The sequence below is a fragment of a genome, unplaced genomic scaffold (genome assembly GCF_019419815.1).
Source record: "Pyrus x bretschneideri cultivar Hongxiangsu unplaced genomic scaffold, Pyrus_bretschneideri_v1 Contig51, whole genome shotgun sequence".
NCBI classification, from domain to species: domain Eukaryota; kingdom Viridiplantae; phylum Streptophyta; class Magnoliopsida; order Rosales; family Rosaceae; genus Pyrus; species Pyrus x bretschneideri.
Window position 1 is genome coordinate 962,909 of NW_025999789.1, and position 10,721 is coordinate 973,629.

A 10,721-nucleotide genomic window follows, 5' to 3' on the forward strand; every position below is an offset into this window, starting at 1 on the left:
ATTACTTTCATAGTTTATGATTCCAGATATCCAGTTTTGGTTCATGAGGGCGGGAAAGTCTTGTGCCTTTGAGTACGAGGCTCTGTGTTGTGGGACGGAATGTAAGTTTAATGGGCTTAATTGTGGCAACGGTCCTTGAATTATAAACTTATAGTCCGCGTTGCAGTACTAGTCATTTTCGTCGACTGCATCAATTTTCCTGTCGTAGTTTACGAGTGCAAATATCCATTCTGATTCCTGATGGGAGGAAAATTTCTGTAAATTAGATTATTGCTTCCAAATAATGCTTTATTTTTGTCTTGGGTTCAATTTATATTCCAATTTTTATGGTTTCTGAGTGAAGGAAATTGAATCATGTCTTCAAGCTTAATGAATCCCAGCCTAACAAGTTTTCTATCTTTTACGAAACGAAATTCGATCCCATTGGATGAATAGCCTCTTAATTACTGTTCATTTTTCACCATTATTTGAAGAAAAAGATTTTTAACTTGCGTTGTGATCTGTAGGATTTAAGAAACAAACATAGTTTACACGACTATACGAACGAGATCATAGTTTGTTCTACATATGTTTCGAATTATTTGTAGCAACCCATTGATCAAAATTTACATCCAATTCAGAGGAAATTTGAAGAGGATACTGTGCTTTTGTGCTTTCTTGTAGTATAGTGTGCACTGCTTTTAACTTGCTTGTATTTTATTACATGGTTTTGCATCTAAAATTCAGCTTCTACTATTAAACTTGGTTTTTCGTTCTTTGCATATGATTCAGTGCAAGGAAAGGATTTGGTATCAGCAGTTCAGCACAAACACAAATGGCGTCGTCTTTGCAGGATCTTTTAGCAGAAGACTGGATTTAGGGGAAAAAATTGTTGAGCAAATCAAAGGCTTCCTCCTTCCACTCAGGTTCAACTACGCGTCATTTGGCTAATTCGGATCCACACAAGAGACGTTCCATGTCAGGGGATAGAATTAGGACAGAGAAAACAAGGTCTGATGTGTCTCGGTTTGCTGTGAATAATGATCTTCCAACGGGTGATGGTGTTGCAGGTAGGAGACCATCCGTTGATGGAGGATCAAAGAAAGAAGTTAGGGATGGACTCAGAGAAACAGGTGCTACTAGGTTGAGGGAAGCTAGAAGTTTGAATAGAATTTTTCCGCGGAGTCTGCCACGAAATGAGATAGTTGAGGTTGAAGGTGAAGATTTTGAGAGATACAAGGATATATATTCGAACGAATTGTATAGCTCAGAAAAAAGAAAGGATAAGTATTTGATCGGAAGTATGGAAGACGATGGACTTGAAGAGAGGTCAAAGAAGGACATGGAGTTTGATAGGAGGAATGGCCACAGTTCAAACAAATATGTTCCTGGACGTACGAGTTTTAGCGACAGCAATAGACAAAGCAGGAAACTGCCAGAGGCCTCACATGACAGATCAAGGAGAGATTCATCATATGACAAAACTTCGGAAGATGTTCGCAGACAAAAGCGTGATAAAGTTTTACAGGGAGTTCCTGAACCTGCTCTTGATGAAATTGCTATCCAAGCCATTGTTTCCATTCTGAGTGGATGCATTAAGCAGTTTCTCAAAGATGAGAATTTCCGGCATGAACTCAGAGACAAATGTATCTCCTTCCTAAACTTTGTTGATCCGGAAGAAGGGAATGCCGAGAGCAGAATCATTGCCAGATTTGAACAGGCAATCGAAACAGTGGAAAAGGCTACAGAGGAGTCAGCAAGCGAATGGGATTTAAAACGAGCTTCATTGCAGTTTAGTGTTATAACCGGGTTGAACAATGCCGATTTGACAGATGGATTGACAGCCGGAGTTCCTAATTACAAACTGTCAGCCTGTGCTCATCTCTATCTCAGTGTGGTGTACAAGTTACTGAAGAAAGACCGTGTATCAGCAAAGCATCTTTTGCAAGTTTTTTGTGATACGCCCTTTCACGCACGAATGACATTGTTGCCTGAATTATGGGATCGACTATTTCTTCCACATTTGACACATTTAAAGACGTGGTATGATCAGGAAGCTGATTCAATAGCGGATAGACAAAACAAGCCGAGGAAGCTGAAGCTTTTAGGAAAAATGTACAATGAAATGTTGGATTCTGGGACTTACCAATTTGCCGTTTACTATAAGGACTGGCTCACCGAAGGAGTTGAATCTCCTCCCACTCCTGCTATCCATATCCCAACTGTAATATCTCTTCAGGAAGCTCAGCAGGGAAGTTCTGAAAGTCATTCTTCGGAAGCTGGTAGTCCAGGCGGTCCACAGCTAATGGTCAGCAAAAAACTATACGATTCTGTGTTTAGCCGTGCAAGTAAACCTGATCCTAATGATACCGAGGATGACGGAGAGATGGAAAACTTGGATACTTTTACGAGAAGTTCTGATGGTTCATTTGTTGTGAAACAAATAACTCAGGACTCTGCCGAAACAGTTCAATATCAGTACCACGACACTGAAGATGATTACTCTAAGAGTGCGCCGGGAGATGGATCCCTTTCTGTAAGTGACTTTTTTGTTAATTAATTCTTTTTCTGAGCACATCTAGCAATATCTAGATTCAATAGACGTTTTTGTATTCTATGCTGGGACAATCTTATGAATAGCTTCTTTAGTAATTAGCACTGGTTTACTGCAATTAAGTTTTTATTTGCAATTTGATTCAACATAATAGTTTATCACACAAACACGAAGTATTGTACAGAATACAGTTAGCATCTTTGCAAGCTTTTATCAAGCTTTGATATTGTATCTGGTTATTTGTTGTATGGCATACAAATTGATATGAGATTTTCGTTGTTCTGCTAGGTGTCATTGTCATGCTCTAAAACATTTTTGAAGGAAAATGGACTCATCACGACAGAAGAGCAAAAATGGGGTTATCTTGGAGTGAATGATCTGCCAGAAGGCAACCTAAATCATCAGTTCGGTAACATGTCTGGAGAAAACTCAGAAAGCCCCCATATGCTGCATGCACAGGAGAATAAGCTCACCCTCAAAATCCATGTAAACTCCGTTTTTGAACAGAAGCCCATGGAGGATTCCCGCGATCACAATTTATCTACTATATCGAATTTCAGTGAACCTTCGATTGCCAGTTCTATTGTAAACGTACTGCACCCTCTCTAAAATCTTTAACTTTGTAAAATGTCAGTTCTAGTTTATGATACTTATGTTTTTTCTCTTCTTGTGCAGCCAATCAAAGCAAGGTCTTCGTTCGATGGTGAGTCAAAAGGAACGTCTGAGGTTTTATATAGTTTGGTAGTGCACATCTGGATCTGTTGCTCATATTTACATTTCCTTGGCACAGATTTACATGGAAATTATTTTGAAGAAGGAGTCACTTTCTCGGGCATTCCTCAGGACTTCATTTGCCCTCTAAATGGACGGTTGTTTGATGATCCAGTGACCCTAGAGACGGGTCAAACCTTTGAGCGTTTGGCCATCAAGACGTGGCTTGATCAGGGAAACAGAACATGTCCGGTGACAGGAAAAGCTTTGGAATGTCTAGTGTTGCCTCTTCCTAACTCTATCTTAAAGCGTGTGATTCGTAGTTGGAAATCTGAACATTGTCGGAAACTCTTAGCTTTTGCCTCTCATGTAGTGGGGACCTTGGTGAGAGATGTGTCCAGTCACTGCGACGAGACTGCTATTTCCGTACTAGAGCAGCTTCTCACTTGTTTCAGTAATGACGAAAGGACAGAAAATGCCAAGCACCTGATCTCTCTTGGAGGCTTGCAGTTTCTTCTTCAGCGGTTTCATTACGGAAAAGTTGAAGAGAAATCGCGTGCGGCAGCATTACTGTTGTGTTGCATAGAAGCAGATGCAGATTGTAGGAATCAAATAGCAAGAGACATTAACAAACAGTATGTTATGGAGATGCTCCAAAGCCAGCAATTTAAAATAAGAACAAATGCAGTGTTGTTGTTGACGGAATTGATTTGCCTCAAGAGGTGCGTAAAGTTTACTTATTCGTGAAAAAAGTTCCATGGGAGTTGCACTACTTAATGAGCCTGTCAACATTCCCCATCATATCGTCTTTTTTATCTTCATTGATCGTGCGTGTGAGTGATTCATCATCAACTCTATGTCCCCGTGAGAACCTTGCCTCCGGAAATGTGCATAAACATACTGTTATAGGGTTATGTAGAAACAATTTATACGTTACCTATTTTTCTTCTTGAAGCAAATGATAAATGTCTATTGAAAAATGAGGGACCGTATAACCGTATAAATGTTACCTATTTTTCATCACTAATTCCATGTTGTTTTCTTTCCCATTGCAGGAAGAAAGACGTCACAACATTTCTCAGTGGCTTGCAGATTGAGGGGATGGTGGATACAATGGATGTTCTGCTTGCGTGTCTCCAGAGTTCTCCAGCAAACCACAGACCCCTGGTTGCCGTGCTTTTGTTGCACGTAGATCTTCTGGTATACTCATTAAGCATAAATTTAAGAGTTTACAGAAACTTTTAATGGTTCCGTCCAAAATATCTTCCTTTATTCTTGATGCCATGCTACTTTGCTCGACCGTTTCTTGCATCAGCGATGCCACCTAAAATTAAAACGAAAGGCATCTATGCTGTATGAAAAGAGAATTTTCGACAACTTGATTTCTTTTTACTTGGTGAATTGTAGTTTCTGATTTGTAGAAATAGTATTCCTACATGCTTAATGTTGTGAATGCTGGTAACGTTAGAAATTTAGTGATTGTTGCTCATGTAAATTCTGTATAATGTATCTGTATTCATATGTTCTACGGATGCGCAGTTCAAAAGAACTGGTTGCTGCTGGGTTGGAGGTGAATAACTTCATTTAAATAAAAAAATTATAAAAAAAAATCTGTTTTGGTTGCCGGTGGTGGCTTATCTGTATTTGATTGGTACTTTACATTTGATGATTCAGTAATATTTTGAAATTCCATTTCCGTTGTTAGAAGAAAACGTCTCCATCTTGATTCTGCATGATCAAAATGTATGTTTGGCTAAGACACCCATGCTTTACAGGTAGAGAGGAAGTTGTCAATGCCATTACATAGAGAAGAAGCTGTCGACGCCATTACAGAGGCTCTTGATTGCAGCCTAACTGATGAGAACGTCCAGAAGAATTGTTGCACTGCACTTCTTATCTTGGGAAGGTTTTTCTCTTGCTCCAGAAAATCATCACAAAGTTGGATCTTAAAGCAAGAAGATTGTAGTGGCAATTCTGAAGTGAATTCACTCGACAACGAAGAAGACATTTCACTAGCTGATGACATGTCTCCATTGGTACATTTTTATCCCCATACTCACTTATATCTCTAGCATCTCCAAAAATAATTTATTGTGTTCATTTTTCCTTCTAAATTGAGTGACAAGAAACTGAAAATTTATTATCAAATGTGTTAATGCTGCAATATATAGGATGAGGGAGAAAATTCCAGTGAAGATTGGTTGAGGAACTTGACAGTGTCACTACTCGGTTATGGAAAGAAGTCTTTTGTAGAAACCCTTTCAAAGTGTTTAGGATCCGAAAACTTGGAATTGATTAGAATGTGCCTAATCACCGTGGAATGGTTGAGCCGCGCACTTTCTTCATTGTCTGGTTCTGAGTTTCAGCTATCCGCCTTCTCATCTCTCATTTTTCCACTAAAACAATGTCTGAAGACCAGCGAGCTGGTTGAGCAGAAGATCCTTGCTTCAATGTCCATGCTCAACTTCAGCAAAATATCCGGTTAGCAACTTCAGCACAAACGTATTTTCCCTACATTTTACATAACAAATGAATAACAGACGGCGTTTAACATTATATTCAACCTACAAAGTTTCCATTTGTGAACTCAAAAGGATCTCAGCGGTGCATTATCAGACGGACGTGCACAATTGAGTTTCTATGATTTTACTAATGCGTGGATGCTAAGTTTTATTTACTATTTTTCCTTGTTTGTTGCAGAATGCAGGGTGCTTTTAAGAGAAAACACAGAAGACATTGCAGTTCCTCTAGAAAACCTTGCTGAAGTAACTTGGAGTGCAAAACTATTACATGACATTATTTCTGAAGAAAATCATTAATCTAGCACGAAAGACGTTTACCGGTATTATTCCTCTGTAATTTTCACAATTGTGCAGGTGTTTACGTTTTCTTGGAGCAAATCTGAAGCTTTCCTTAAGTCTTGATTTGGCCAGGAATTTTTAGACTGCTGTAGCGAGTGATGTATTGTAACTTCTGGTACAAGAAATTTTTGCATATAAATGTTTTGTTATATAAACTTAATTGTAACTTCTGGTCATCCAAAGCAAGTTTGTACTTGTGAATTGTATATTTTAAGGGTTAATTAAGAACAAAAATCGATCGATAAATGTGTCTTTGGATATATGCTGTGTTCTTTAAACATCTTTAGTTAAATTTTAGAATTTTTTCTGGAGTGAAACTAAAAAAAGAGAGATACAAACTGACTAAAATTAACAAAAAATTGACAAATCTCACTGTGCTTTTTTCGTTGTTTTAAGGAAATTCGATATTATATTATTGGAAGAAGAATGCAAGTTCATCTTAATTGAAATGATTATTTAGCCCTAACAAAGAAAATGCTACGTGGAAGTTAATAATAGTTTGGTACTTAATGATATATCGTTCGAAAGGTAATTATGGTCGAGTGGTAAATAATGGTTTGAGTAGCGCACCAATATTACTAAACTAACAGTCTACAATACCGACAATTTAAATTATAACGATCATTGCACTAACTATTTAAATTATACCGAACTTTCAATATATCAATGTTGCGCGCCAATTTTATTATAAATCAGTTCATTTCTACACAAACAGTATGCATTATCGACAATTTAAATTACACTAAAACTTCTATACAACGGTGAATATGGCGCGTCAGTTTTGTTACAAATTAACTTGACGAACATAGCCTGAGTGCTCTTGAGGAGCCACCACCGCAGCGGTTTGGTTCTGGTGATCATCAGACGACATCACATGGTCATGCACCCATCCGTACGGTGGATCAGCAACACCACCAACACCCAATGCCCGAGCTCTCTTTTTCTTAGCTCTCACCGACTCGTGGCATTGGTGGCCGGAAGTATTCGCCTCGTGATCATGCCGACCAACCACCAGATCGGTTCCATTCTGGTGATCCGCTACTCCACAGAGCTCTGCAGCCGCATCATCAGGAAGATTGATCTTCCTCTTCCGCCCTCTCTTCTTTGCCACGGTGCTTGTAGGATTAACAGGCACCACCGCACCACAGCTGCAACGCTGCCCTTGTCAAATTCCAGGAGCTGGAGTTTGTTATTTTGAAGCTCCTTATCGTGCTTCTGACGGAGTCTTAATGAGTTCGCTGCAGTGCTCAGGACCCTGTAGTGAACGCCGGTGTGAGCCGAGAAGACATGTGCCGACTCGTACAGTCCGTGGCATATCAGACATTTGCACCACTCGTCGGGTCAGCTGCGGTGCAGGCTGTGTATCCGCCCATCAGCCCCCAGATGAGAAATAATTTCCACATCAAGCGGCTGCAGTCCCTCCTCCTCGGGACGGGGTGAGGGTGTGGTTTGAGCTTCTCGGTGATAGCTGAATGGATCAGCCGAGCGACCAAGCTGGCTTGCTGCTGCTGCTGCTGGTTGTGGTGGTGCCGTTGATGGGTTTGCCGGATATATTGTTTTGCTTGACGGAAATGGAGTTTGGGAAACGAGGATGACCAGAGGAATTTGGAGGAGGGATGAAGGTCGACGGAAATGGGAGTTCGGGTAAAGAACTTAGAAACGTTCTGTTAGAGCAGTTCCACTCCTAACACAAATGCTTCAGCACACATTTATCCACTCCGTGAACAGTGATAGACCCAATAAACAGTAATAAGCCAAATGCATCTCCATCCCTAAAAATCCGCTAGCACCCAGCCCATCTAATATTATATTATTTTATTCATATCAATTAATATTTTATCATTTAATTTATTTGTTCTTTTTTCTCCCTTTCTCTCGAAAGGTCTAGCATTTTTGTTTTCTTCCCACTGCTTCCATTCCTTCTCTGGTCCCTTCTCCCCTTATTTCTCCGACCAACGTCTCTTTCCCCACTCTTTTTTTCTCCCCTTTTTCTCCATGTTTTCTTCTTCAAATGAGGAAGTTGATTATGCACCTAATTTCATTTGGATCGAAAGACCAGTAGGTTTTTCTTCTTATTCCTCGAATCAGAGAGATCTATCTCTGCGCGGAGCAACCGGAGCCCCAGGATTGGCGGAGTGGAAATCGGGAAGAGGAAGGAGGGATTTGAGATGGGGTGTAGATGAAGAAGGCATATGGGTGTATCAGATGGGGTTCCAGGGATCGGGAGGCGTTGGAGGCGCGACGGAGAGTGATGGAGGTCGAGATTGCAGAAAAAAAAAATCAAAAAAGGCACACAACATCACGCTAGCGTCAGCATGGCATCATACGGGCCGGCTCATGCCTCTGTCGATTTTGGGCTAGCCTGGAGACCAGTTTGGGCTGGGTGCCGGTCAAAATGCGAGGCTGGAGTGGTTTCACTGGGTGCCGGGCTGGTTTTTTGGCTAGGTGCTGGCCTTTCTCACCCCGGTGGAACTACTCTTAGGAACTTAAGGATGCAGTCAATTTAGATTTTAAAGAATTTTAATAGACTATTTTTAAGTGACATATTTCAAAAAAATTTAACGGACTTATAATTATATATGGATTTTGACAAATTTATATGGATTTATACTATGAGTTTTTATGAATTTGTATGGATTTTATTTGTAGATTTTCTTATCCATTTTCTGTCTTCTCGAAGAATGATTGGTTTTATTTCAAATTCAATTTGGGGCATCGACGAGTGAATCAATTGAATTTTTAGGTGCATGAAACATAAGCTTGAAAGAAATCCTAGGGGATGAGGTGGGATTGTATTTGGTGTTGGGTATATTCACTTCAAGTTCTCAAATCCAACAAAATCCAATTCTTCATGGAATCCTATCAAATCTTTATTTTTTGAATGCCGATAGATTTAGAATCATTCTAAAAATGTCTTTTAATTTCTCACTTGACTACCTCTGGATTTGGATGTATTTTTTAAATTCTCTTAAATCTTAATTTGACTACAGCATGATTTCAAAGTTTTTTAAAATCCTCTTCTAAAATCCTAATTGATTACCCTTTAATTTTAAAATCCTGTCAAATCCTAATTTGACTAGAATATGGGAGTTTTTGTTCTGTCGTAGTGTTCTGTTAGGTGTTAAGAATATATACCGAAGTTGGGTGAAGGTTGGGGTAAACCTGTAATTTCAAGTTTGCCACGGAAGATGGAAATTGGACTCACAAAAGATGCCAAAGGAGGAGATGTCACTATGTTTCGATAAGATTAAATCTGGGCCTTTTTAATGCATATGGTAAAAGAGTATCTGAAAGAGACTCATAGTACTTATTATGTGTATCCACAAATAGGAGCAAAAATTAAATACGTTTCTTAAAAAAAAACCGATAGGCAAAAACAATGTATTTATGCTTTGATTTTATTTTTGACTTAATTGGCTGCTGCAACAAAAGAAAATGTCAGTGTCTTATCTCTCTATCCACTTTTGATGAAATTTTTAATTCCAAGTTTGTCCATATATAAAAGGACCAATAAATACCTTAAAATATATATAACAATGATAGATTGGACGCAAAAAGGTAACACGAGGTCTAGAATGTAACCCAAATTCGCAAAAAGACATAAAGGATGAGGATAGAAGGATTAAAGGGTAAGAAGCCAGCTGATTATGATTGGATATTGATTGTAGTTAATTTTTTTATTTTTTACTTTTTGACAAACGATATTATTTACACTAAGATGAGAATGTTGGCATAACCTCACAATGTGTTAGCAATAATGTGATTCATATTTACCTTTGGCGAGAATCGTACCTAAGACCTCTCACTTACAAGTAAAGAGAAATACCACTAAACCCTAGTACTAAATGGCAAAAAAAATCTAGTACTTAACAAGTTACCATGTTGATAGCTTAAGGCACATTTCATGCTTGCAATATCATTTAATTCTGATCGAGTTTTGCAAGGGAGCCAATATTATAGGTCAGTTGAGGGGATAAATAAAGAAGAATATCCCTAAACAGTAGTACTAAATTTAGAATATTATTGTTCGTGTTTATTCATTTCTTAATAATCTGACGTAGCCAACTAATAATACAATCCTCTAAAGAGTGTTGTTTGAAAAGGAAGAAGTTTTCTTTTCTTGCTTAAAGCCAGGAAGAACTTTCATGAGCCAATGTTTAAGCGGGAACCATCCATAGAATTCAAATTTCAAAGTCATTCATTGTTGTGAGGTTGTTCAAGGTCTTGCATCGATGAAGCACATATATTTTAGTTTGGTCCTGTATCGCATCAGATATCTATTGGTCATGATACTTGTCAGATATTTGTCAGATATGTAACATGCATATCAACGAATATTGATTTCGCTTGATGGAACACGTATCCAACATTTGGGATGGAAGTATCTAGCTTTTAGAATACTTTTACATTGAAAATTAAGAGGAAAAAAATAAGTAAGAAACAAAGGTTTAGGTTTTTTTTTTCTTTCTTTCGGATGAAAAGTTAGAGTTCATTAAAATTTTAACGCAAAATACAAAGCGGCCCAAGACAAACAGTGGGAGGACCAAAACCATAACAACGAAAGCCTAAAAACTGAAAATAGACAACAAAGACAAAAAATGGAACATCCATCCCGG

The 10,721-nt window shown here is 38.6% G+C and overlaps 2 protein-coding genes across 2 annotated transcripts; both read left to right on the top strand.

Moving 5' to 3' along the window:
• Positions 1-652: 652 nt before the first annotated feature.
• LOC103954000 (putative E3 ubiquitin-protein ligase LIN) lies at positions 653-4,822 on the top strand. Its single transcript, XM_048569956.1, has 6 exons — positions 653-2,515; positions 2,822-3,124; positions 3,209-3,236; positions 3,324-3,966; positions 4,300-4,444; positions 4,784-4,822. The coding sequence occupies exons 1-6, from the start codon at positions 956-958 to the stop codon at positions 4,820-4,822; spliced, it is 2,718 nt and encodes a 905-aa protein (XP_048425913.1). The 5' UTR covers positions 653-955.
• A 202-nt stretch (positions 4,823-5,024) lies between these two features.
• LOC125470704 lies at positions 5,025-6,214 on the top strand. Its single transcript, XM_048570126.1, has 3 exons — positions 5,025-5,280; positions 5,416-5,725; positions 5,945-6,214. The coding sequence occupies exons 1-3, from the start codon at positions 5,038-5,040 to the stop codon at positions 6,061-6,063; spliced, it is 672 nt and encodes a 223-aa protein (XP_048426083.1). The 5' UTR covers positions 5,025-5,037; the 3' UTR covers positions 6,064-6,214.
• Positions 6,215-10,721: the final 4,507 nt, after the last annotated feature.

Coding starts and splice junctions, on each gene's coding strand:
- LOC103954000 (XM_048569956.1), top strand. CDS start 956: ATGTCAGGGGATAGAATTAGGACAGAGAAAACAAGGTCTGATGTGTCT. Junction 2,516..2,821: donor CGGGAGATGGATCCCTTTCT/GTAAGTGACTTT, acceptor TTGTTCTGCTAG/GTGTCATTGTCATGCTCTAA. Junction 3,125..3,208: donor TTGCCAGTTCTATTGTAAAC/GTACTGCACCCT, acceptor CTTCTTGTGCAG/CCAATCAAAGCAAGGTCTTC.
- LOC125470704 (XM_048570126.1), top strand. CDS start 5,038: ATGCCATTACATAGAGAAGAAGCTGTCGACGCCATTACAGAGGCTCTT. Junction 5,281..5,415: donor CTGATGACATGTCTCCATTG/GTACATTTTTAT, acceptor TGCAATATATAG/GATGAGGGAGAAAATTCCAG. Junction 5,726..5,944: donor CAACTTCAGCAAAATATCCG/GTTAGCAACTTC, acceptor TGTTTGTTGCAG/AATGCAGGGTGCTTTTAAGA.